This window comes from Betta splendens, chromosome 3 (assembly GCF_900634795.4).
Source record: "Betta splendens chromosome 3, fBetSpl5.4, whole genome shotgun sequence".
NCBI classification, from domain to species: Eukaryota; Metazoa; Chordata; class Actinopteri; order Anabantiformes; family Osphronemidae; genus Betta; species Betta splendens.
This window is the reverse complement of record NC_040883.2, coordinates 17,587,162-17,613,323: the sequence shown is the minus strand read 5'-3', so window position 1 is coordinate 17,613,323 and position 26,162 is coordinate 17,587,162. Positions and strand designations below refer to the sequence as shown.

Sequence of the window (26,162 nt, the reverse complement as noted above, 5' to 3'; positions counted from 1 at the left end):
GTATCGTTTTGTTCTCGGTAAAGTGAGTATTGACGTTGCAGCGTAGCTACTGATCCGAGGTCAGCTTCATGTGACAACCGGCACCAATTTCTCTACATTGGTCCTGGGTTAAGCCTGTTAGGTCATCTTGTATATCACTAAAGTTACGAAAACATTGATGTGTCGTATGTACCAGTGGAATTATAGTGTCGAATATTAAACGATGTTAAATTAAATTTTATTTTTCTTTTTGTTTTGCCTGACAGACTAGTTGCAGGGAAAAGGAACGTCACGTTCTTCAGAGAGCAGCTGTGTCCGGTCACCACATAAACATCTCACTGCTCGGTGTTAGCCGGTAAGTTTTCAATGAATCTTATTTAAGAAAAGTGTGTGTTATGTCGGTAAACGACATACACTTTAAGTTATAACGCCAGCGTTGACTTTACCGTAAATACGCAAAGCACGTTAAGCCTTCTTGTAACTAGCGCTGCTTATTGTTGAAGCTAACTTTAGCCTCATTCAGGCTAGCAGTCGTGCTCGTTATCATGTAAAGAACCGTATCAGCTTGTCAGCTATAAACCATAACCTTTGACCAGCCGTCTGCTTTAATTTGTCTCAACCTACAAACAAAGCTTTTATACTACTGTTTACTGTTACAGGACGAAGAGTCACCTAGGTTTGAACTACGGCTAAACTTCAGCTAACATCTTTAGCACCATGTCTGCTGCTGTGAGGGGTACGTATTGTTCTTAGCTCACGATTCTTTGCATTATACGTACACCAAATAGTAATGTCATCATCTTGTTTATCATTTAACTTCTATACAGTTTGATCCGTTTAAAGACTATCAATTATTGAACCGATCTCGTCTTTTGCAGTGTGTAGCTAATTGATAAGTTGTCTTTCTGACAATGTTTAATCGCCATCATTCATGTATTACAGGCTCGGCCCGCGTGCCTGTTCGTGGGCCCGGTGATGGCATGGAAACTGAAAAACCACTGGCCATCATGGAAGTAAACACAGATACAGTTCCTCCAAGTACTGTAGCCCCTCTCTTGAAGGTGGTTAGTCCAAAACACAGCCCAAAATCTACCCACTCCACTCCGCCTGCTGCTGTCGCTCCCCAGCCCCTTGGTGTGCTCCATTTGGGCAAGGTTAGTCAAGAGGCCTGCACGGAGGTGGAGGCCGTCAGGATCCTTGTCCCACGTGCTGCTATTTTGCGGAGCACCCGTACTGGACCAGCTGAGGGTAAAGGAGAGTCTGGGCAACAGATGGATGAGCAGGGATCTCCCCCGTTGCCTTTGACTGAGGATTGGAGAGGACAGCTGGAGAAGCTGCAGAACTCTGAACGCAGGCTCCTGCAGGATAAGGAAGGCCTTTGTAATCAGTTGCGTGTACAGACCGAGGTAGGACCAGAAGTAAAGCCTGAAAACAAAAATTATGCAATTAAGTGTTATTTCGATTGCGGGGGGATGAACTGTGGGAGCAACCTGGTAAATTATTTTCATTTGCTATCTCAGGTGAATCGTGAGCTAAAGAAACTTCTAGTGGCATCAGTGGGTGATGATCTTCAGTACCACTTTGAGCGTTTGTCACGGGAAAAGAACCAGCTTATTCTGGAGAATGAAGCTTTGGGGAAAAATCTGGCTCACACTACAGAGCAGCTGGAGCGAATGAGTATCCAATGTGATGTTTGGAGGAGCAAGTTCCTGGCTAGCAGGTAAGAATTATGTAACAGAAACGTAATTTGAGTTTTAAAAGCAGGTTTGTGTCACCTTTTGGTTCACAAGAAATGATATAACTTCAGTTACTGTATAAACACTTGAATTCATGTTGTCTCTTCAGAGTCATGGCAGAGGAGCTGACAAATGCTAGAGCTGCTCTCCAGAGACAGGTCAGAAAAGCACAAGGTGCAATTCAGGACCTGCTGTTAGAAAGAGAGGAATTCTCCAGGGATATGGTGCTTAGTCACAGGTGACGTATACGCCAATACATGCATAGTAAATTAAGGCAGCAACGCAGCTTTTTAAGTCTGGCTATAACATCTTATTCAATATTGCAAGACGCTGCACCAGAGAAAGTCAGAGCAGCAGGTGCCTGAGAAGAAGCTTTATTAAATTCCCAACTACAACTTTGTGCCTGTTGCTGTTGCCTGTTACAATTATATTGATAAATAGGGTTTTTTGTACTGAACACTATTATTTGGTGCTGCTAAGTACTTGTGCACGTTATGTAGGTTCTTCTGTTTAGTTTTTGTTTTACTCTTTAGTGTTAGATTATAGCTTCTGTAATTTTTTCTTTTTTCAATTTTCTTATAAAAGTATGTAAATACTTTAAAACGTAAATACAATGATGGACGTAAATAAAAGTATTTACGTCCATCATTGTTGTAGCACTGTGATCCTAGAGGAACGCTATTTCTTTTCACTCTACACTACTGTTTAGATTGACAATAAAAAAACGTAACCCTTCAAGGTTCGGTGGTAGTTCAGCACTGGCACCAATGATCGACTCAAACAGGAAAATTTAGATTGCTGATACTTACATGATTTAGAGAAAAGCTGTTTAAAGGCTCATGCTCTGCATTATTATGATAAGGATAACTAAAGCTCTGACATTGCTTTCTCCTCCGTTGTCAGATCTCTGGAGCAGCTCCTAGTGTCCCTGCAGTGGGGCAGACAGCAGACATATTATCCCAGTGCACATCCCCTAAGTACGGGGGAGCTGGCTGCTGCTAATCACAAACTAGCAGATGCTATCAACTCCCACCTCTTAGGCAACAGTAGCAGTAGCACCGTGAAGAGCAGCAATGCAACAGCTGAGCAGCTCTGCAGCACACCTGCTGAAAAGATGGCCGAAAAGGTACAAAATATATCTATATCAGATTTTTCTTTCTTATGTATTTGTCATGAAACTCTAATCATGTATTGTTTGTTTCCCAGGTGCTCAAAATTTTAGATCCAATTTGCCCAGAAAACAAAGCAGACCCTAAAGTCAATGACTCCACTCCTTCAAATCTTTTCAGCAATAAAAAGAGCATCGGCAGGTTTCATCCGTACACCCGCTACGAGAACATTACTTTTAATTGCTGCGAGCGCTGCACTGGAGACATCCTAGTGCTGTAGAGGTCAAAGAGAGGAAAAACCTCAGTCTGACACTGGCTAATAACTTAAGCTTATTGCAGATGGTCTCCGCTGAAGTGTGTTCTGCAGCCTACAGCTGATCTGTTTTAGGTGAAATCTTTGTCCGGACATTAGGCAGTGTTTGATTTCCACAATTTCAGATGATTTAACGTAGTATAAAGCTGCTGTTTAAAACACCAAATATGAGACGACCAGTGGTTTTGAGACACAAGGTGCTTTTTTGTGGTGGGTTGGGAGTAAAGACGAGCCAGTGTTACATTGTAAAAAGGTTAAGTATAAAAAAATGGAATAATCAAATCCATTCTCACTCCTGCACTGTGACAATGAAAGAAATATAGGTGAGCATCTTAAACTGTTTTATCATGAGAATAATACTTCTGTCAAACATATTGTAATGTTTCATCCTGTCCTGTAAAGCAATAATATACAGTAAGTATTTTCAACATGGATTGACAGGACTAAATATTATTGTGCAGCAATGTTAAAAAGTCCTGATGCTCAAACATCTAGTCATTTCCACAGCATTTTATTTCCCTTTTGTTTGTTCAAATATAAACATTAGAAACATTTTTGCTAAGATCTGATTTGTTTAATTGAATCATGTCTTTGTATTCCATTATTTTGACCGTTTTTGTGATACTACATACTTTCGTAAACCCATGCAGTATGTAACAGTGATTGTGACTTTGATTATTTACATTACTATTTATACATGAAATAAAAAGACCAAAGTGCTTTTAATTTTTCCATGTCTTGTTTTTGTCTCATTTACAGTATATGCCAACATATAGAGTATTTGTACATACATTTATCAAAAAGCCCCAAATAAGAGCATCAACACTGACAATTTATTTACCATACTTTCTTTTATTTCTCAACGCATCTCTTTAGTTGAGCCTTTACTCATTATTCCACCACATCTTGCGTCTGTCTACACTTCTCGTCCCATCCATGTTGTTCTTGAACGACGTCCGTACTCTGGATACAGTTGATTTGTTCTGGACTCTGGACCCCTCAGTGTGTGTGTGTGGAACTGTAAATCCAGGCTCTTGCTGGGGCCTGTAAATACTCCTATATGCATTTGTAGATGACTTTTCACTACTACCTTGCGCTGATCTCAACGTCCTGTCACCGTTCTCTTTTGCCTTTTTCAGTCCCTTGACTCTGTTCTCTGAAATCTTCTGTGGTTGATGTTTGTGGAAGCCATCATGCTTCCTTGTTGGAACTTGCTTTAGTGCCTCATCCCAATTCCCTGTTTCCTTGAGGGTGAGCATTATGCGCATCATCTGGTCCAGGGTTAGATTTTTGGCTCCCGTCCCCCAGCGGAGGAACTCATCCAAAGGTAAACGAGCTGTTGCCAGTTTCAGACGTTTGGCATTAGCCAATGACAGGCCCGGCTGGATCGACCGGTCCACAATAGCTCCAATGATATAGACCTTGGAGTGGTCAAAGGTACGGAGAACATTGGGGGAGTCTGCAGTGAGGTAGACCAGCTGGTCACAGGGAAACAGATCAACATGTTGACGGTCACTGCTGGTGATGAGCAGCCGGTCCCAGGTCTCCGAACTATATCGTTTCAGCAGCTCTCGCATGTAGGCCCCATCTGGCTGGAGGTTGCAAAAGTGGAGGTGAAAGGGCTCAGTTGCACGCCGATTACAGCCTTCCACCTCCATCAGTTGGGACACTGTGTTTTCTAACTCTCGTTTGGACATATTAACATCGTAGCTCATGTCAAACACTAGTGGCTGATCAAACAACATGGCCTGCGCACTCCTCCAAGCCAGCAGTTTGTCCAGGGAACTGCTCCAAAACTGAAGGAGGAATGTGCTTTTCATTTCCCGTCCTCTCTGATCATCCCCTTCCTCCGCACTGCTGTCCTGTTCTCGTGCCTGCTGTATTGAAGCTTCCCTTTCTGCCTTCTTCTGCTGCTGCTTCTCCTTACGGGCCTTTTTGGAGCTCTCCTTGACGGTTAGATACTTAAGGTACTTTTTCCTGGAGGCCTTGGTGGTGAGCTCTGCCAGGGTCTGAACCTCTTCATCTGTGATTTCCCGAGGAACAAACCTCCCAGCTTGTCGCCACATCTCAACAAGTTCCCGGGTTGCTTCCAGTAAAGAACTGTCATTTGAAGCACCCCCTGCCCCATTGACACTTTCATCATCGTCGTCGTCACTTGCTTCCTCTTCATTACTGACTTGTTTCTCTTCTAATGCAGCTTTTGATCTCATCACAGATTTCCATTTATCCAATTCAATTGTCTCTATTTCCTCTGACTCTCTTTCTAACTGGGAAGGATCTTTCCACGTGGGGATTCCTGAACTTAGGTGGCGGGTGAAGGAGTGTGATCTGCGATGACAGGCACTGCTCACGGGTAAGGAACTACAGCTATGCCCCCTCAGAACACGGGGTGCCACAAAAAAACTGCATTTGCAGTGTTTCAGAGTAAAAACAAGTCGCATCATCGTGATAAACTAATTGTCTGTTTCTGATGTGAAAAGATAATGTATCACAGGATATTACATTGGCTTTGCGAATTCAAACACAACAAAAGTTGTTACCGGCAGGGCTCAGTTTCTTGTCCGTCGTTATAAAAGTTCAATTAAAGACGACTGCACTTCGCAAAACGTCCGAAATATCCACCGACTTGACTTCACTTGTGTCGACGCTTACGATTCTCAAATGGTGGAAGGTCACGTTGTTTTATGGTGTCACAGTAAAATGAGTCGTAGAGCAACGACATTGCTTGTAAATGTTATTTAATTAATTCAATGTTTATACCAGTAACCAATAACATATTAATGTAATGTAGTCTTTTGTCATCCCGGGGCGCAATTTAGATTATATTTAGATTCTACATGTATTTGTTACACTAGCGATTAAAGGACCTTTTCTAGTTTTCCAGACGGATCTTTTACAGCGTTGTACAGCTGCGGTGATGTCACTTTCTTTGGCTAGCAAGCATAAATTGAGCTAATATTTAGCAACCAAAATGAGTTTGTTTTTGCCTAAATTGACTTGCAAAAAGGACATAGATGACGTTATCAAAGGCGTTGCGGAAAAAGTCGTCGTTTTAAGGTTTGGGAGAGATGAAGATACAGTTTGCCTTCAGATTGATGAGATTGTAAGCAGCACACATGATGATATCAACCACACTACTCCGTTTTATTTAGTGCATTACTTTGACTCATTGCTGTTTTGTTTTCCTTCAGCTGTCTAAAACGGCCCATGACCTCAGTAACATGGCATCCATCTATATTGTTGATGTCGACAAGGCTCCGATCTACACCAGATACTTTGACATTAGTTACATCCCTTCCACTGTTTTCTTTTTCAACGGACAGCACATGAAGGTGGATTACGGGTGAGTGAACAGATGTTGTCCTCCATTGGTAAATGATAAACATTCATGTCTGACCTGTTCATGTAACATGTTACTAATCTGTGTGAAAAATAATTGTAATGTCTTAAAGCATAGCACACATTTTTAACTAGACAAGCCCCAACCTGGTCACTGAACATTAATGTTGACACAGTTACAGTTAATGTTGACTTTTTCCATTTCAGATCTCCAGATCACACCAAGTTTGTTGGCAGTTTTAAGACCAAACAAGATTTCATGGACCTAATTGAGGTCATCTACAGAGGAGCCATGCGGGGAAAGATGATTGTCCAGAGTCCTATAGATCCTCAAAATATTCCCAAATATGATCTTCTCTACCATGGAATTTAGCCTGAACACACTGCACTATCACTCTTTTACCTGTGGGCCATCATCCACTGCTGTTTATTTAGCTGGGCAAATAAATGCTTTGGATTTTTGGTACTAGGCAAACACGTGGAGAAGGTTTGAGCTAAAGTGTCTCAGATTAGAAGACCTGTTCAAATATAGTATGGACAAACTAGACACAGCGCATTCACCTTTACATTCATTCTTTGGCTATGTTCAGTGGCTCCTGTGGATTTTTTCACTATTGCACTGGACATCTGGAACCTGTCAAGAAAAACAGTTCATCTGGAAGTACGGACAAAGTGAAGTGAAACTGCTTATGTTTTATAATAAAGGAAAGAAAAAAAGGACCACACTGGAATATTAAATGCAGAATTTGTTCAAAATCAAACAATTGCAGGCAGCACTTAAACACTAAAAGTGTATAAGAAAAGCTGTTTGACCAAACCTCTATGAAATACAACTGTATTGTAAAGGAATTTGAATGACTGAAAAATGTATTTAAATATATGAATTTCAGATAGGAAATTCTGTGTTCAAATGTAGGTAAAAAATGTTTTTAAAAGGTTCAAAAAAAAAGATTTGTACAGACTTTTGTTCATTTTTGACAGAGTTTTGATAAATGAAACATCTAACTTTTTTATGATAATATTTATTGCTGTTTTGATTTAAATTATTTCATTAGAAGAATAATTAAGGTTTAGCGTTTCATTTTGTACGAAGAATTTCTCTGGATAGTTTGCCTTGTTAAAAACAAAAACAAAAATTAAAACCTCTTGTCAGCTTTATTAGACTTCATCATCCATCCTGTCCTCAATGGAAAGATACAGTAGATGGATACATTTTGAGTGAATAAATTATTATGAATTTATTGAATAAGTGAAACATGACATGCCACACGTGTATGTTTAAGTAAGATTTTTCTCCACTATTGCACTGGACATCTGGAACATGTGAAGAAAGACGGTGCTTCTGGAAGTACGGACAAAGTGAAGAAAAGATCTACTGTAATGTAGTCAACCTTAAGAAAGCTTATATTTTATAATAATGGAAAGATAAAAGGACCACACACATATAGACTGCACAATTTGTTTAAAACTAAATCATTTCAAGCTGCACTTTTAAAAGTGTGTATAAAAAAGCTGTTTGCCCAAACCTCTATGAAATAAATTCAATGGATGAATAAATTATAAATCCATTAAATACACTCACGCAGGATATGCCCCACATGTACACACGTAATATTTTTAGCCATACGGAGCAGTATTTCACATATAGTTTCTGTAGTGTAGTGGTTATCACGTTCGCCTCACACGCGAAAGGTCCCCGGTTCGAAACCGGGCAGAAACATGTTTTTTTTTTTTTTGTGGCAATGGCAGCGAACTTGTGCCAAACGTGGTAATGATCACTGTCTTTTAGCCCACCACCTAAAATGTCGACCTGTAGGAGAGAAGCGAAAAATCTGACTCTGGACCAGATGATCTGCATAATGCTCACCCATAGGAGGAGGCACTGCAGCAAGTTCCAATGAGGAAGCATGATGGTGCCCACCAACATCAGCCACAGAAGATTACAAAAAACAGAGTCCAGGGACTGACAAAAGCAAAAGAGAACGGTAACAGGACATTGAGATCAGCGGAAAGTAGTAATGAAAATACATTTAAAAATGCATATAGGAGTACTTACAGGCCCCAGAAAGAGTCTGGATTTACAGTTCAACACACACACACACACACACACACACACACACACACACACACACACACACACACACACACACACACACACACACACTGAGGGGCCCAGAACATATGGAACGCCAAAGTGTTCAATATTAAATTCATTAATAGGACATTATTAAATAAATATTTTTATACATAAATGAGAGACAATTGTGTAAACTGACCATGAAATTATGAAATAATCAAACATTTTCCAAAACAAGCTTATTATTATGAAATATGTTATAAATACAAATGATTAAATCAACCTTTTTATTTAAATCCAGAAGTTTTTATTTCAAAATGGCATTTTTTTTAGAGATGGCGTTGTGTAGTTTCCATGCAGATTTTATTTGTGCCTGTGTGTAGTTTTAAATAGTCCTATTATGGTCTCATTACATTCCGTCAAGCAGAGTAGTGTTATTTCGGAGGGCCCACGACATCGTAGAGCTGAAGTATTTTGTGCTTAATTACATTAACTGTGATACAGCGCATATACGGTCCATTGTGTTTTATTAGATTGTGCAGTCTACGTTAGTTTATCCATTTAGCTCTAACGTTAGTTTGAGGACAATGAAGGAATAAAGAAACATCAGACCACCAGTAAAGCTGTGATTTTCTAACATATTGTGTGTCATGTTTAATGGGGAACGTTAAAGAAGGCCTGCTGCGTTTTTATGCAAATAATTTACCGTATTGTTTGGTATCGTGTGGACAAAAATGTCTGTTATAAACAGTGCTTTCACATTCTATGGCTCTGGTGCTGAAGTAGACGGTCCGGTCACAGACAGATTGTTTACGATGCGTCTTTTCTGTGTAACCTGTGTCCTCGTTGCTGCGCTTTGACATTTCAATTCTAATCCTGTCTTTGCCACTAATTAGTTTGATGTCATAAAGAAATGCTCACAGACACACAAAAAAAACAGGAAATGGTTGTTTATATATCTAGAATGAACGGAACGGAATTGTAAGTGTTTGGAAATACTTTTAAAATAATGCTTGTTAAACTTAATTAAGACTCCAAAGACAAAACGCAGGGGTTTGACTACAACTACAACAACTACAACACGAGTGGCGTTCAAACTGCGTCACTTCTTGTAAAACTCGATTTGTGTGGCTCATGCACAGACAACATAATAAAACACGGTCAAGGCATCGACAATGACCGCTAACGTGTTCCTGCCACAAAAAGGAGCAACCAATGCGGCATTCTGAAGCTGGTCGCCAATGAACATGGTTGTAAATTGCTACAGAACACCCGTATTAGCAGTAGCATTACCGTCTGGTCTCCTTAACGACGAACTGTTGTGGTGTGAACTTGGCCCAGAGACAGTTTCATCAAGAATAAGCTTCTGCACCACTCCTTCAGGCTGAGGCGTAACATCACCCTCTCTCTGTTTAACAACTTCTCTGAGCACCTGTAACGATATTCACGGCCAGTGTTTTGATTCAGTTCTTAGAGCTAAAACTACATTTTAAGGCGTATACTACCATCTTGTGGGTAGCAGAGATTATTTCGCCACCAGACTTAAATCGATACCTGAAGTGCTGTTGCTTATGTCTGAGTTCATTTGTAGCCAATCGCATAACTGCCTTCGCCCTGTTTGACTTGATTGACAGACAGTCATTCTGCTGTAAAACATTATGAAATTAATTCGGCATAGGGGAAAAGGGCATTATGCAATAAATGCCGACTTTGAAAAAACAACATTTTAAAATAAAAACTTAAATATTGAAATAAAAATGCAGATGTAACCATCTGTATTTTGAAAATAATTATTATGAAATAGATTTTCATAACAATGAGTAGATTTTACAGAATAATAATAACGTATTTCATAATAATAAGCTTATTTTAGAGAAAGGTTTGTGAATTTTTCATAATTTCAGGTTTAGTTAAAATAATTGTTTGTCATTTATTTATATCAGTATTTATTTCATAATGTCCTATTAATTAATTTAATATTGAACACTTTGGAGTTTCATAAGAACAAAGCAACTGCATCCAGAGTACGGACGTTGTTCAAGAACAACATGGATGGGAGAAAAAGACAGAAGCAAGATGTGGTGGGGTGAAGAGTTAAGATTCAACTAAAGAGATGTGTTGAGAAATAAAAGAAAGTATGGTAAATAAATGTCTTAGTGTTAATGCTCTTATTTGGGGCTTTTTAAAAAATGCATGTATAAATACTCTATATATGTTAACATATACTGTAAATGAGACAAAAACGAAATAGAAAAATTAAAAGCACTTTTTATTTCATGTATATTCACAATCACTGTTACAAACCCATGCAGTATGCATTTGACCACAATAATTGTCAAAATCTAATTGAATTACAAAGACATGATTTAATTAAACAAATCAGATCTTTGCAAAAAAAAGTTTCTAATGTTTATCTTTAATAAAAACAAAAGGGAAATAAAATGCTGTGGAAAAATCTAGATGCTTGAGTATCAGGACGTTTTTAACACACAACAATAAAACTGCAGAATAATATTTAATTTTGTCAATCCATGTTAAAAATACTGACTGTATATTATTGCTTTACAGCACAGGATGAAACATTACAATATGTTTGACCGAAGTATTGTTCTCATGATAAAACAGTGCAGGAGTGAGAATGGATTCAATTATTAAATTTTTTATATTTAACCTTTTCACAATGTAACACTGGCTCATTTTAATTAGTTTAAAAATCACTTTCACTACCAATTTGTTACTTATAAAGGGTCAGAAAATGTGTTTTGTACAGTGTTTTTGTACTTTTGAAGAGTTATAGAAATCTGGACATATTCCGTTGTCTAAGAGGTTTTAGTCACGTATTTTAGCGTGAATTTTTATTATTATAAATAAATAAATATTTTCATAATGGATCACACGAATTGTGACTTCAGCCATGGTTTCCGTAGTGTAGTGGTTATCACGTTTGCCTAACACGCAAAAGGTCCCCGGTTCGAAACCGGGCGGAAACATGTTTTTTTTTCTAAAAGTAGATCTCCAACGTATTCAAAATGTCTTCGGCTCGATTCTCGTTTCTGGCATCAGAAGTGTCCTTGAAGAAGGCACTGCACACTATCTCATACTGTGGCAGCTCGCTGCTATCGTAGGGGATAGGTCAAATACAGACTACATTTCCCCACTGTGGGACTCATTTGTGGGGCTTTTATTATGAAATGTTACCTCTAACGGAAGCGTCTATTGTTGTGCCGGAAGCGAAGGAAGAAACGGAGCCTTAGCAATGGCAGCGACCTTGTGCTGAGCGTGTGAGCACTAGTTTTTGCCCATCACTTAAAATGTCCATATGTAGACTTCACAGAGTGATACTTCGGTGTTGACAGTTCCCGTAAACATTAGCACCATGCTCTCCTTCATCAAAACTGCCGCTGGCGCATTGTCCGGTGTTTGTAGAGCCCGCGGTCATTTACAAGGTAACATCGGTGGCTAACGTATGTAAGCGGTTTACCGCCTGCCATATGTAGAACTTTATCCTTGATTTAAACAACACAATAAACATCAGAACTCAGAAGAGTTATTCACTAGACACGCGACATGCACAAAATGTCTGTCTTTTACAGGACCTTTGCACTGCCACCTAAAGGTAATAGCTGCCGGGATGAAGATGTTCGAAATCCCCCCAGACTACAGTGGTAATCATTCATCTTCCTTTCTGTTCTTTATCGTTATGTTTTCAAACAAATGTCTTTGATTCGCTCTTGTTAATGCTATTGCTCTTGCCTCTTTTACCTCTGAAGATGTGGTGATACCAGAAAAACCCAAACTGAAGTTTTTGGACAAGGTGCCTACCTTAAAAAAGGTAAAGAAAGAGATGAAGAAGCTGCGCGATATCCAGGGCCCAGCCAAAGCAGCCAACTCTTTCACCACGGGACAGTACGCTGTTGTGGTGAGTGCATGTATTTTCTTTTATCCTTGTTGAATACAAACAGATGGCTTTAAAGTCTTAGCATCATAATTATTAACATTGCTTACTGAGTTGCTAAGAAAATGTGAAACAGGCAGAACTTGACATTTATTACTTCCTTGGACTTTTTTGATACTTAGGCCATGGGAGGGGGCTATCTCCACTGGGGTCACATGGAGATGATGCGTCTAACCATCAATCGCAAATTTGATTCCCGGACTACGTTTGCCCGCTGGCGTGTCAATGCCCCATATAAGCCTATTACACGTAAAGGACTAGGCCAGCGTATGGGTGGAGGAAAAGGAGCCATTGACCATTATGTGACCCCTGTGCGCTATGGGCGTTTAATCTTGGAGGTGGGAGGAAAGGTGGAGCTGGGGGAGGTTGAGCACATCCTGACTGAAGTGGCAAAGAAGCTGCCCTTCCCAGCTAAGGTGAGATGACAGACAATGTCAACTTCACAATGTCTTTATACCAAAAATAAAATGCCTTTTGTTATTTCTTTGACCTGACTGATCTATTTATTTATTTTAGGTAATGAGCAGGGAGACCTTAGAAGCTATGCAAAACGAGCAGGCTGCCATGGAGCAAAACAATCAGAATCCATGGACCTTTAAACAAGTGGTGCAGGGTAACATGCTGGGCATCAGGCGGGTGTGCAGCCCTTTTGACCTGCACCATCATGGACGTTTCACTGGCAAGTTTCATCTCCCAGGGAGGGTTTGACAGGCTTGATGGACACAAATGAGCACCATCTTGAACTGTAACACCACCACAGAAGAAGACAAGACTTAAATATATCAGTTTAATGTTTTACTAATGGAATTGTTTTCAACTTTTCTGTTAAATTGAAAAAACAAACAAACAAATAAATGTATAACTGTATTTACATTTCACATCATGGCTTTGTTGAATGTGTAATTATTTTTGTTGGTTGGTTTCATGTTTACATAGGTATATACCCCTCTTCTATTTAACTCCAAAGTGTTCAATATTAAATTAATTAATAAGACATTATGAAATAAATACCTATATAAAAAATAAGACAATGATGTAAACTGACCATGAAATACTGAAATAATCACATTTTCCAAAGTAAGCTTGTTATTATGAAATACGTTTCATTATTCTTTAAAATCTGCTCATTGTTATGAAAATCTATTTCATAAAGATTATTTTCAAAATAATACAAATTATTACATCTGCCTTTTTATTTAAATATTGAAGTTTTTATTTTAAAATGTTGTTTTTCCAAAGTCGGCATTTATTGCATAATGCCCTTTTCCCTAATGCCGTATTTATTTCATAATGTCGTTTTACAGCAGAATGACTGTCTGTCAACCAAGTCAAACAGGGCGGAGGCAGTTATGCGATTGGCTACTCATTAACTTAGACATAAGCAACAGCACTTCAGGTATCGATTTAAGTCTGGTGGCGAAATAATCTCTGCTACCCACTAGATGGTAGTATACGCCTTAAAATGTAGTTGTCGCTCTAAGAACTGAATCAAAACACTGGCCGTGAATATCGTTACAGGTGGATGCGTAGTTTGTGAACGTTATGGCTGCACGAGGGAAGACACTTTCCTACTTGCTCAGAGAAGTTGTTAAACAGAGAGAGGGTGATGTTACGCCTCAGCCCGAAGGAGTGGTGCAGAAGCTTATTCTTGATGAAACTGTCTCTGGGCCAAGTTTACACCACAACAGTTTGTCATTAAGGAGACCAGACGGTAATGCTACTGCTAATACGGGTGTTCTGTAACAATTTACAACCATGTTCATTGGTGACCAGCTTAAGAATGCCGCACTGGTTGCTCCTTTTTGTGGCAGGAACACGTTAGCGGTCCTTGTCGATGCCTTGACCGTGTTTTATTATCTTGTCTGTGCATGAGCCACACAAATCGAGTTTTACAAGAAGTGACGCAGTTTGAACGCCACTCGTGTTGTAGTTGTTGTAGTTGTAGTCAAACCCCTGCGTTTTGTCTTTGGAGCCTTAATTAAGTTTAACAAGCATCATTTTAAAATTATTCCCAAACACTTACAATTCCGTTCCGTTCATTCTAGATATATAAACAACTATTTTCTGTTTTTTTTGTGTCTGTGAGCATTTCTTTATGACATCAAACTAATTAGTGGCAAAGACAGGATTAGAATTGAAATGTCAAAGCGCAGCAACGAGGACACAGGTTACACAGAAAAGACGCATCGTAAACAATCTGTCTGTGACCGAACCGTCTACATCAGCACCAGAGCCATAGAATGTGAAAGCACTGTTTATAACGGACATTTTTGTCGATATACAAACAATACGGTAAATTATTTGCATAAAAACGCAGCAGGTCTTCTTTAACGTTCCCAATTAAACATAACACACGATATGTTAGATGTGGTTTTAATTGAATGTATTTGGCCAATGAAACAATGTCAGCCAGTATATTGTCCAGTCAAGAAAATCACAGCTTTACTGATGGTCTGATGTTTCTTTATTCCATCATTGTCCTTAAACCAATGTTAGAGCTAAATGGATAACTAACGTAGACTGCACAACCTAATAAAACACATCGGACCGTATATGCGCTGTATCTAGTTAGCATAATCGATTAACACAGTTAATGTAATTAAGCACAAAATACTGTAGCCCTACGATGTCCATAACCTACATATAACTGACTTTGTTACCGCATTCAACTGGAGCTTTAATCAAAACAGTGTCACTAGTTGCCTTATTACTTTCTATTCCCGTTCACTGCTTTTACTGATCAAACCACTCGCTTTGGTGCGTACCATCTTCCGTGGTGCCTTCGCGGCCACTCCGAAATAACACTACTCTGCTTGACGGAATGTAATAAGGCCATAATAGGACTATTTAAAACTACACACAGACACATATACAATATGCGTGGAAAATACACAACATTCTCAGACGTTACAGTCAGTATTTACAACCCAGCAGTTTTCAAATATGCGCAACATAAAACTGGATTCAGATGCTTCACAGTTTGACAGACACTTAGAGAAACCACTGCAGTTAAGAAGTTGTTCGCTACACCCCATTCTCCTCCGAACCGTACTGGGTGACGCAACAAACATGGTGGCAATGTTCCTGATAGACATGTTAGACAGCACAAAAGTCCTTACTGCTGCATTTCAAGACGTGGACGGCCAAGAGAATGCCTTGTCTGATATTACACATGGACACAACGCTCAATTAATCACAAATGGTTGAAAATGGCGTCCTCAATGTGAACACCTTAAAGAGCAAAAACAAAGCGAGCATTTAAAAAATATCACCTAAACAACTCAAACCAGTATCTGCTGGTAAGTGATATCGCTCTACTTAATCTGCTAAAGTAAGCAAGACTTCACTCATGTCCGCCATCTCTAACCACACAACCCCTAACAGGTGTCTAGGAAAACCAATCGATGTGAAGAGATCAGCCAATGGGTGTGCAGGTCCCACCCACCAGCACTGATTGACAGACACATTCATTCTGCTGTCAAATGGCATTATGAAATAAATATGACACTGGGGGGAATGTATTATGCAATAAAAGCCGACTTTGGAAAAATGACATTTTGAAATAAAAACTTCTGTATTTAAATAAAAAAGGCTAATCATTTGTATTTTCATAAAAATTAGCAGATTTTACAGCATAATGAAACAGATTTCATAATAATAAGCCTGTTTTGAAAAATGTGATTAATTTATAATTTCATGGTCAGTTTACACATTTGTCTCTCATTTATTTATATAACTATTTATTTCATAATGTCCTATTAATTTATTTAATATTGAATACTTTCGAGTTCCATACTCTCAGACATGTTTGCAATTGAGGTTGCATAATTTCAGATTATAAGAAAACAATAACACGATATGGAAATACATTTTTAATGTTCTTTCATTCTACAACGTGATTGCCGATTTTGAGATGCCAAAAATTATAATGGTCATTGTTACAACCATAATTTGAATTTTAACATGAACAGAAAAAAATAAAATAAACACACTGTAGCTCAAATACATGTTTGTTGACATATGATATATGATATATATATATATACATATGATATATATATGATATATGCATATGAGTGTATGTATAAACATGTTATTCTTAACAAACAATTCTTAACAAACAATTTTTCCCTAAATGTTTTTGCTGTTTTATGCCCTATTTTATATCTCACAGGGACCTTGTCATGCATGCCTTGACATTAGTGGTACTTATTTTTTAGTTTTTTTCTAAAGCATGAGCATAAATTTGGTCTTAAATGTCGGAGATTCTCAGTAATCCAGGTGAGGTTGTCTGAAGGTTGAATCATGTCAAATAGACTTATTATATAGTAGAAACGTTTCATCACCAATTCAGGTGGCTTTTTCAGTCTGCTGCAAGATGGCTGGAGTTATAGAGTCAATTTGTGAATGAGTAAACCGATCTGTGCGTGCGCATGCTATGTTATGATGCAGCTGGAGTTAAGTTGGGTATGTTCTAGTAACGCTACCTTTCAGAGTTACCGACTTGGTAAAACTGATCGTTTTTCAGACCACAATAAACATGTTTGCTTTAGAAGAGCACATTTACTTTAACAATGCTTTTAAACAGCCTGTTATGTAATACAGTTGTTAAACAGGCTTGGATTTCAGTGCAGGATCTTGGTGCTTCCTGCTGATCAACACCATCTACAAGGAGACAGACACCCAGTGTTGCTGGAAAATCTCTCAAGATGTCACCGATACCAAAGACACAGGGAGAAAGCTTGGTCTAAGAAATCATGACCGTTTATTTAGTTCGCAGCATTCACTTTCAACCGTCAGCTGAAACCTGCACCGCAGTTTACCTAGGCCCTGGCAGCCTGGAGGACTGCAACAACTTCCTTGTTCATTAGCCAATCAGAGCGTGGAGGCAAATTAAGGTCACGTTACTTTACTTGTAAATTTAGCCACGATTTGTGCATAGTTTTAACGCCACAAATTATAAGTGTAAGCATGTAAATCTACAACTAAAAATCTGGTTACGCACACACAGATCACTTTACACATGCATGCACAAATCCAATCTGACCCTAATTTGACTCCATAAAGGCCAATTGTCTTTCCCTTCCACCTGTAAACCATGGACTCCTAATGTGAAGTCAATATGAACTCTCAGCTACTCCAGGCTCCTCCTCCACTGTTTCAGGGTCCTTGGGTGTGTGCTTTATTGACAGGATGTCATTACAAAACATGGCTGTTTCAATTCAGAACTCAAAAATAGACATTTGAGAGGGAACAGATTAAACATAATAATAAAGGGAAAGGTAATAATTACATAAAAAATAAATTGAGACACAAAACAACGGATATACATTTTATACAATTGGTCAATAATATATAATTGGTCATTGTTTCATATGTTTTTTGACTTTGACTTGACTTTGGGTCGATTAAACCCGGATCCTTGAAGTGCATCACACAAGAAAAATACATGGTCAGTATCGTCATTTCCACAAGAGTAGCTATTATTTACTATATTAAACCGTAATCAGAGGAATTCTTTGACTTTTTGTTATAAACGTTTACCTTCTCACTCTGCGTTGGCATGCGTGGTTTCTCCTCCACGCATGCGCACTGTGGGCGGAAGTGTTCGAAAACGGCAGCGCGAAAACATTCAACTCTAACGCTGCGACCGCTCACGACTTCAGTGTTCAAGAGATGTGAGGCTACGATTAAACTCGAAGAAGTGCGTGTCATTTCTTTTATATGGTCATATGCGTAACTAACATAACAACGTCTACTCTCACTTTTTTATTCAGAGGTTCATTTTGCCCGGTGTTGGGTTTAACCCGAGCTAACGTTACGCTAACTTTGCTAATATCACCAGAGACATAGCCTCGACTTTACTAATAGCGAAGCAACGGTTTCGCTCGCTATGAAGCCTGTGCGCGGTTCGAATCGGGAGCCATCAAAAGCACCTACATTGAAAAGCAAGAAAAAGAAGACAGATACCGCCAAAGCGACAGAACACGCAACAGTGGATCAGGTAAGATGTGGTCAACAGAATGAGATGACTTATCTGGAGTGTTCTGACAGACTCCGAGTTACGTGTTAATTACGTCTTTAGGACCACGATGTCGGTGTCTCCAAAGAGGTAAAGCAAACCAATCCAAAACCAGCACGCAAGAGGAAAGGTGCGATCATCTCACTTAATTATGGACCAGAAAGCACTTTGGTCATGTACTGTTTTTAAATGTCTGTTGTTTCTTTCTTCCTTGATTAGCGGAAGGCCTGACTTCAGCGCCAAAGAAAATGAAAGCTCAGGAAAACTGGACTCTCATACCGAGGTCCACAGTCACGGCTTTGGAGAACATACTGGACTTGTCAGTGCTGTGAGTTTCACATGTCCGTACATTTGAAATTGCCCAAACAAATCATTACTATTAGAAGAATGGCTCATTTGTACAGTACTTGTTACAAAAGTTAATTTCACAAGAAATCTGGAAATTGTGTAATTTCCTCATGATGAACACATATTTCCCTTTAACTAATAGAGACTAATAGAAATAAAATAAAAGACACGTTTTTTTTCCATGTTCTGTTCTCAGAGCAACTCTGGCTTTGAAGCGGACAGAGAAGAAAGAAAGCCAAGAACATCTGAACATAATGAAAAAAAGGTGAGAAGTAATAAGGAAATCAAGTAATTAAAACCTACGGATGTACTTTTGCATGCAGGTTGTCTGTAAATAAAACCTTAGTTTTCAATTAATTGAAATGTTCGCTACCCATTCTTAATTGAAATAGTATACAGTTTTTTGTTTCACTCTTTGCATTCATAAGAAGTGGCGTATGAGCATATAATGTAATGATTTAAGGTTTCAAGGTTAAAGCAATTTGACATTGATACTTTCAGTTTGATTAATTCTGCATCATAAAAAATATGTGCATTTAGAGATAAGTATAAATGTAGCTGATGCATTTCTAACACCCGTTTAGGTTTCTTGCCCATTGTGCAGAGCTTAAAGTACCACTACGAAAACAAAAAGATCTGGCATGTTCCTCTCACCAGCACCGGGAGGAAACCAAGAAGTCAGTGGTTGGAAAGAAATCTTTGAGCACCCTGGAGGTGAGAAAAAGTAGGAGTATGATGGGTGAGAAAGCCAAAAAAGGATCAGTGGCATTCCTACAATAAGCTTGACTGTACACATTATACACTTACACTATGTAATTAAATCAGTGCATTTGTCATGTTGGTGAATAATGTCTGTGGCTGTTCTATGAAGCTTTGTTGTGTTGTTTCTTTTTACAGGAAAATATAAAAGCAGTGGTCAGTGCCATTGAAAGTGCAGAGGAGCGGCTTAACACTTTACAGAACACATGCAGCGTGCTGAGAGACCAAGTGGAGGAGGAAGAGGAAAAAGCTAAAGAGGTCGAAACTTAAAATATAATATTTACAAAATGTCATTGTGCTCTTTGCTTTCAAAATACGTTGATTTCCTTTGTTGCACTACAGCCTGGAGCAGATGTCATAAGATCTTTAATGCAGTGTTACGAAAGCCTGTATTAGTTATTATAGGATCTTATGAGTATAGAAAAGCAAAAAAATGGTTACTAGATTTCTCTAATTACTAGTGTGACTAAGGTGTGAATTGTCAACCAGAGACTGCTGCTACACAGTTGAATTGACACTAATCTGAAATGTACAAATCACAGATGAAAGTAGTAAAGCAGCTACAGTTCTTGAAGTAGTTTATTTTAGTGGACTGCAACAAGGGATTTTACACATGGAACATGACAACAAACCTCCACATTTACAATTTGTGGCCATTGTGACTACAGGACACTGTCTGTTTATGATTACCTCATCAGTATGCAATAACCCCTGATCTTACCACTTCTTTTTATCCTCCTGTCTATATTTCCCACTTTTGTGTTGGAGATAAGCAACAATTCTCACCAAAGCTGAAATTGAAGATTAGATTTTGGATCTCTGTTATTGCAAAAGCTATTTTTCTATTAAGGTTTGCATTATTGCTTGGCTGCATGTGTGTATTCTGAATTTTATTTTGTCAAAATAAGCCATTTCTTTATCTATCTATGCTGTTGACTGTCTGCAGCCCTAAGTGTTAATATCTTGTTAAAAAGGGTGCAATATTTCCAAGCCCAGACAAAGACATGTGGAAAGGTGATGTGTCAGGGAATAGTGGAGAGATACTATTACATTATGTGGACTACATACCGTACACCGTAAACATAAAATCTGTGACCCAACAAGAAAGACATGTCGTTGCCATAATTTACTTACATAGCCCTAAATTACAACAAATTAATATTATTTTAGGGTTAAACTTTTAGGTTTAAATCTTTATAAAACACAGTAAAACCTGTAGTATGTGAAGTGCATGGTTCACCTAACAAATCCCACTTGAGCAGCACTATGTGACAGCTGAACTCTTTAACAGAAGAAATGTTAACGAAAGTTTCGAGACAGAACTCCATTGAATAGACGCACTGTAGACATGAGGACCAAGATGACACAGAAAGGCAAGTGGTAGGTTGTGTTTCCACACAAATATCAGGTGTTTTGAGAAGTGTGTCTGGACCTGTCTAGTTGATGTCGTGCAATATTGTGGTGACACACGGCTGAAATGTGGCTGTTCTGTGGGCTCTGACAGAAAAGGTAAGTTGTTGAGAAATATTCTGCCCAGGGAGTATTTTTAGCCAATAACAATAGTTAGTTTTACACCCTTGATGGGAAGTGCAAAGCACGTGCTGTATCTGCCTGTGGCGGTTTGAGTATATCTTCGAGAGGGAAATAGCAATGTAAAATTCTAACTTGTTTTTCTGTTCTTGTCTACGCAGATCTTGCAGATATCTGAACAAGCAACTCTCAAGCTTCCTCCTCTTCCTTTACAAATAGGAAAAAAGGTGAGAATCAGTCAAAACACTCTTCACTATATGATGTATCAGTGGAAACTGTTTATATTGCATTATTGCTGGTTACATTTTAAAATACATTTATTTTCTTAAATTTTTTTGCAAGCTGTGTTCCATGTAACTGGACACTTACACATTATCTAAGCATGTGATGAAACAGCAGATATTTCTTCACATTACAAATGTGAAGAAATATGAAACTTGTGCAAGCAGAAAAGAATGTGGCACTCTGTTTTAAGGGTGCATCTTATCAACTACTGTAAAACTAATGTTTTTGTCTTCTGCAGGCTCGGCTAAGACAGATGACCCCAGACAGTGACTTTGAGGTCACCGCATATACACATGGGGTAACCTCACAGCAGTAGGAAGCCATCCAGGATGCATCCAGGAAACTGCACTGCTTTGATCAGGCAACAAATTTGCCTTCACAAAGTGCGGAGTTGTAAAAACAAAAGGAGAACTTATGGAGTCCTGCAGAGTAAAGAAGTTGAAAAAGTGTCACACATTGCTTTAATCACCAGTGTAGAAATGCTATTTTAATACTAATGTTACTGAAACAACACAAACTCATGTAATCAAAGATCAGCAGAAAATAGGATATGCAGAGACTTCTACTATTTCTGAAAGTAGTAACATTAAAAACATAGGCTGCAATTATTGCACAGGTGTTCAAAATGAGAAGGTGGGTAAAATAGATTTGACAGCATTCAGTTGAAAACAAGACATTTGCACTGTAGATACATTTATGGACAAAAGAAAATATCCAACTTTGTCCTTTTCACTTGAACTCCATAATAATATACTATACCAGCTATTGTAGTTGTGAAAAAAGATCCTGAGTCCTGACAAGTACAAAATAAAAGGAAACGCATGTGTAAAGAATGTAAATATCTAAAATAAAGAAAATAAATGTTTAGTTCTGCAATAATTACAATTATTTTACAACAGTGACTTAAATCTATGGTATTGGCAGCATGAACCACACTGACTGGACATATGAACACTGTTACCATGGTTACTGTGCTCTGAAAACTGGCATTGACAAGTATAAACTTGAAACTACTGTTCATGTTCAAGCAGAAAGCGCAGCATTGTCCAAAAACCACAAAATGATTCATTTATATACTGGGTAGCCTCTACCAGGCCACAACAGTAGCAGCAAGTCTGGGGCACTGAGTCATCTGATTTGATTAGATAAGACCACACACTCTTAGCTGCTGCTGGACAATTGTAGCTGATTGACTTTAATGTAGAGGTCAGGCTTTTCTAAAATACTGACAGGAGACAGTCTGGCCATGTCAACACGGGTCTATTCTTACTAAGCATCACAACTGCAGTCAGTGTGGGTCAAATCACTCAGCACCTCAATACATAGACTGGGCCCTAAAATGCAAGTTGCATTCTGAACCTGTACTTAAACGGTAACTTGAAAAAAACAAACAAACGTCAAAACATGTTACATTCGAAGATGGCTATTGTATAATACATATTAACATATCAAAAGTGAATGCTAACAATTGAAATCTCTCAACTACCTCTGAGAGTTTTTAAGCGACTTCCTTCGTATGGACTCTGTGGAGTCATCATTGAAAAGTCGTTCGATTGTGGAGACAAGTGAAGCTCTAATAGCACGGCCGAGGCCTCGCGCCGCAAACACATACAGTATAGGGTTGAGAGCACTTTTGATGTACACGAAGTACAGAGAGATGTATGTGGCAAATATTACTCTGTTGTACAGGTTCTTTTGTTGCGATTTCCCTACATACAAAGCCCGCAGGAATCTACAGACAAAGTACGGCACCCAGCAGGTGAGGAAGATGAGCATGGTGAAAAATAGCACATGATACATCCTGACCATCTTGCGGGCGCTTGATGGGGTAGAGGAGGTGGGCGTTGGGGGCGCCACTTGCTGGATACTAACCAGAACAGCCAGGTTACTTCCCAGAAACATCAGCAGTGGAAAGATGAAGCCTGCCGTCGTTTCTGTGACAAACAGTCCCATGTCAAAGTCCCCACTCTCGTAGCAATGTAACTTCCCTTGAACGTCTTTCAGGATCGCGGTGTGGAAGTACGGGGCAGAGAGAACGGTAGCTACCAGCCACAGGATGCCACAGGCCAGAGGAACGGCCCAGGTGGGCCGTCGCAGTCCGGCCCACACGGGCCTCAGGAGGCACAAGCACCGCTCCAGAGCCACAGCGCACAGGAGGAAAGCCGAGGCGTACAAGCCCAGACCTCGCAGGAACATGATGAGCTTGCAGAAGACGAGGCCAAAGGGCCAGCTGTGCTTGTGGACGAGGAAGCCCAGCATGAGGGGAGTACGCATCACCAGCACCAGGTCGGCCACGGCCAGGTTGAGGACGTAGATACGGAAGCTGCTGGCAGCGCGGGTCTCCTCGTTGCTCCCCCTGCGCACCAGGTGACGCTGACGACGCCACCCCAGGGCCCAGATCACCAGGCCGTTCAGAGGTATGCCCACCTGACGGGAGCAGACAAAGCAGCCGGGTGTTGGCTCCAAACATGCAGTACCCCAGAAAAAGGCTCTGTGATAGTATCCTTTCAGGTAGTGGAGGGATCTTACCAGGAAAACAAGCAGAGTGACTGTTATTTCCACTCCTCTGATTGCGTCGTCCTGCCAGCTGCTGGAGCTGTTGGAACCAGCTGGAGGGACGGTTCCATTCATAAGAGCCATTATGTGAGCTGAAACGCAGTTGATGAGAATGGTAATGTCATGGGTGCAAAGACATTTGTGGCAATTGTTCACTTGATATTTAAAAAGATCAGTCCTTGCACACACAACATTGTATGTTTTCTGAGCAAGTATATGTCCACATCATTTACAAACGTGTCGCCACAGACTTCCTTCCTGGTTCCTAATTGTGCTCCACTGCTGAGAAGTGCTTCGTGTTTCAACAATGTAAAGATGCACACTATGCAAGAACGCGCGTGTAATGTTGCAATCCTAGTTCTACTCCACAGACACTTTTTATTATTACTTTCTCTTTCTTGAGAACTATGCTAAAACTATCAGTCAATTCTTACCTTGAAGCTGAGAAGATCCAATTATTAGCCACTCACATGTATTTAATAGGTTATTGCAGTGAGTTGAGTCCCTTAAAAGTGACCATGCAGGCAAATGTTCTCGCCCTCTCTCGCACAGAACAGGTTGCGTATGTGGGATGTCATTGGGGCAAATGATTAAAGAGAAAGGAATTTCTTTTTTCCTCCTCCTGCATCCACCGCTGCCCTGAGGCTCGGTGCTGGAGCACATCTAGACCGGGCCTGTTGGGGTGTGCTGCTGGAATGAGAACCCACACACACTCCTGACACACGCCTCACTGGGCTAACCCGCGCTAAACTGTTACCATTACTATCAGCAGCTGATGCGCCGAGAATTAAAACAAAAACAACACAATCTAGATAACACATCTAAATCAAACGAGGCGTTTAGGGACCTGGAGTTTGCAAACTCCGCTGTAAAGCCCGCTTCACATGACTGTAATTTAAAGAATGTGCTTCTTACCTGCTTTATTTGCCTTGCGTGTGTGGGAGAACCAGCAGCAGATAGAGTGAAGGTGTGACCTGCTGACTGCTTTAAGAGCAGTCTCTCCCTCTCTCCTTCCTGTGTGTGTGATTGCAAAACATTCTCGCTCCAACAAGCCTATCTCCAAACATCAGAAACATTAGTTTCAATCTTGATAAGTTCATGTGTATCTCTAACCGGTTCCCACGAATAAAGAATGTTTTCTCAGTGAGCAGCTTAATCAGTATGCACAATAGTCATTATTCCTCTGCTTGTTTATTGTTAAATGATTTTTACCCATATTTGCCTTGATGAAACAGATTCTGAAAAGGGAAATGGGAAATAAAGTTTTTAATTTTTTCTTGTCAACTTTATGTGTGACATATGTCATTATCAGTATGAAACTCTGTGGTTTTCCACCCCGGAAAAAATACTATGAACGTTTAACGCTGTAATGCACTGCTTTTGTTGTACTGACTTTAGTCTCTCACTAATCTAGAATTGCAGAAGTTGAGGTCTCAGCAGTTTTAGTCACGAAGAGCTATAATCGCATATTGTGCAGAGGAGCCATGTGGTCACATTGTGCATCCAGGGTAGCGGCTGTCTCTCACATCACAGCGCTTCACACTGTGAAGGAGTATCCACAATCATTTTATCAATTTTTTAACTAACCGCATGTGTGTTCTCAGTGTAATAATCACATCATTGGCTTATTTTGTGTACGTCTTTCTGTGTGTGTCCTCGTGTCTGGGTGAGTTTTCTCTTGGTTACTGACAGAGGTGCTTTTGTTTGTTTCTGTTACTCACCTCGGCCACTTCCATCATCACATCACTTCCTGCTTTTGACAATCATCAGCTACACCTGCTCATTTAAGGTCTAACTGTCAGTTTGGTTCTCTCTTTCAATTCAAGTCTGCTGGTCAGTTTGTCTTCTGTTTTCTATCACCCTGTATTTTATTTCATTCATTATATAGTAAGTTTCACCTACATGTGCACTGATTTTAATTTGTGCGTTTGCTCTGATCTGTTGTCCTGCTTTCCAGTGATTTTGTTTTTGTGAGTCACTTTGTTGGTTTGTTCCTGTAATTTAGTTCATTACTACATTGATCACTGCATGTGATTTAGATTTAGGTGTGAGTGTGAATGGTTGTGGGTCTCTGTGTATAACAATGAGCTTGATGATAAAAAAAGTGGTTAGATGAATGGTTCAGTGAATGGATTATTAAGGCGGCCGTGATCG

At 39.5% G+C, this 26,162-nt stretch overlaps 6 protein-coding genes and 2 non-coding genes across 13 annotated transcripts; 6 read left to right on the top strand and 2 right to left on the bottom strand.

Annotated features, from left to right (window-relative positions):
- The first annotated feature begins 108 nt into the window (after nucleotides 1-108).
- Nucleotides 109-3,863, top strand: blzf1 (basic leucine zipper nuclear factor 1). The gene is made up of 7 exons (XM_029143433.3): nucleotides 109-334; nucleotides 639-715; nucleotides 922-1,385; nucleotides 1,500-1,699; nucleotides 1,825-1,953; nucleotides 2,619-2,841; nucleotides 2,922-3,863. Exons 2-7 carry the CDS (start codon nucleotides 697-699, stop codon nucleotides 3,102-3,104), a joined length of 1,218 nt encoding a protein of 405 aa, XP_028999266.1. The 5' UTR covers nucleotides 109-334; nucleotides 639-696; the 3' UTR covers nucleotides 3,105-3,863.
- A 106-nt stretch (nucleotides 3,864-3,969) lies between these two features.
- Nucleotides 3,970-5,826, bottom strand: trmt10c (tRNA methyltransferase 10C, mitochondrial RNase P subunit). Its single transcript, XM_029143432.3, has one exon. The coding sequence runs from the start codon at nucleotides 5,579-5,581 to the stop codon at nucleotides 4,022-4,024; it is 1,560 nt and encodes a 519-aa protein (XP_028999265.1). The 5' UTR covers nucleotides 5,582-5,826; the 3' UTR covers nucleotides 3,970-4,021.
- A 197-nt stretch (nucleotides 5,827-6,023) lies between these two features.
- txnl4b (thioredoxin-like 4B) lies at nucleotides 6,024-7,639 on the top strand. Its single transcript, XM_029143438.3, has 3 exons — nucleotides 6,024-6,240; nucleotides 6,329-6,480; nucleotides 6,684-7,639. The coding sequence occupies exons 1-3, from the start codon at nucleotides 6,109-6,111 to the stop codon at nucleotides 6,847-6,849; spliced, it is 450 nt and encodes a 149-aa protein (XP_028999271.1). The 5' UTR covers nucleotides 6,024-6,108; the 3' UTR covers nucleotides 6,850-7,639.
- A 484-nt stretch (nucleotides 7,640-8,123) lies between these two features.
- On the top strand, nucleotides 8,124-8,196 carry trnav-cac (transfer RNA valine (anticodon CAC)). Its single transcript has one exon. It is a non-coding gene; the product is annotated as a tRNA-Val (tRNA).
- Nucleotides 8,197-11,470: 3,274 nt separating this feature from the next.
- trnav-aac (transfer RNA valine (anticodon AAC)) lies at nucleotides 11,471-11,543 on the top strand. Its single transcript has one exon. It is a non-coding gene; the product is annotated as a tRNA-Val (tRNA).
- A 220-nt stretch (nucleotides 11,544-11,763) lies between these two features.
- On the top strand, nucleotides 11,764-13,386 carry mrpl16 (mitochondrial ribosomal protein L16). 3 transcript variants are annotated; one of them, XM_029143434.3, is made up of 5 exons: nucleotides 11,764-11,999; nucleotides 12,147-12,218; nucleotides 12,324-12,472; nucleotides 12,631-12,924; nucleotides 13,025-13,386. In XM_029143434.3, exons 1-5 carry the CDS (start codon nucleotides 11,930-11,932, stop codon nucleotides 13,214-13,216), a joined length of 777 nt encoding a protein of 258 aa, XP_028999267.1. In that variant the 5' UTR covers nucleotides 11,764-11,929; the 3' UTR covers nucleotides 13,217-13,386. The 3 variants fall into 3 exon arrangements, with proteins under 3 accessions (XP_028999267.1, XP_028999268.1, XP_055363171.1); XM_029143435.3 differs by having other exon boundaries at nucleotides 11,779-12,017; XM_055507196.1 differs by having other exon boundaries at nucleotides 11,810-11,834.
- A 4,665-nt stretch (nucleotides 13,387-18,051) lies between these two features.
- cenpq (centromere protein Q) lies at nucleotides 18,052-21,901 on the top strand. Its single transcript, XM_029145150.3, has 9 exons — nucleotides 18,052-18,212; nucleotides 18,354-18,512; nucleotides 18,594-18,660; nucleotides 18,750-18,858; nucleotides 19,075-19,143; nucleotides 19,463-19,592; nucleotides 19,776-19,895; nucleotides 21,329-21,394; nucleotides 21,691-21,901. The coding sequence occupies exons 1-9, from the start codon at nucleotides 18,072-18,074 to the stop codon at nucleotides 21,766-21,768; spliced, it is 939 nt and encodes a 312-aa protein (XP_029000983.1). The 5' UTR covers nucleotides 18,052-18,071; the 3' UTR covers nucleotides 21,769-21,901.
- On the bottom strand, nucleotides 21,426-25,166 carry LOC114852626 (C3a anaphylatoxin chemotactic receptor). 4 transcript variants are annotated; one of them, XM_029145148.3, is made up of 3 exons: nucleotides 24,443-25,166; nucleotides 23,982-24,100; nucleotides 21,426-23,879 (listed from the first exon to the last, which is right to left on the bottom strand). In XM_029145148.3, the coding sequence occupies exons 1-3, from the start codon at nucleotides 24,669-24,671 to the stop codon at nucleotides 22,935-22,937; spliced, it is 1,293 nt and encodes a 430-aa protein (XP_029000981.1). In that variant the 5' UTR covers nucleotides 24,672-25,166; the 3' UTR covers nucleotides 21,426-22,934. The 4 variants fall into 4 exon arrangements, with proteins under 4 accessions (XP_029000981.1, XP_029000982.1, XP_040926047.1 ...); XM_029145149.3 differs by having other exon boundaries at nucleotides 24,924-25,166; XM_041070113.2 differs by having other exon boundaries at nucleotides 21,426-24,100.
- Nucleotides 25,167-26,162: the final 996 nt, after the last annotated feature.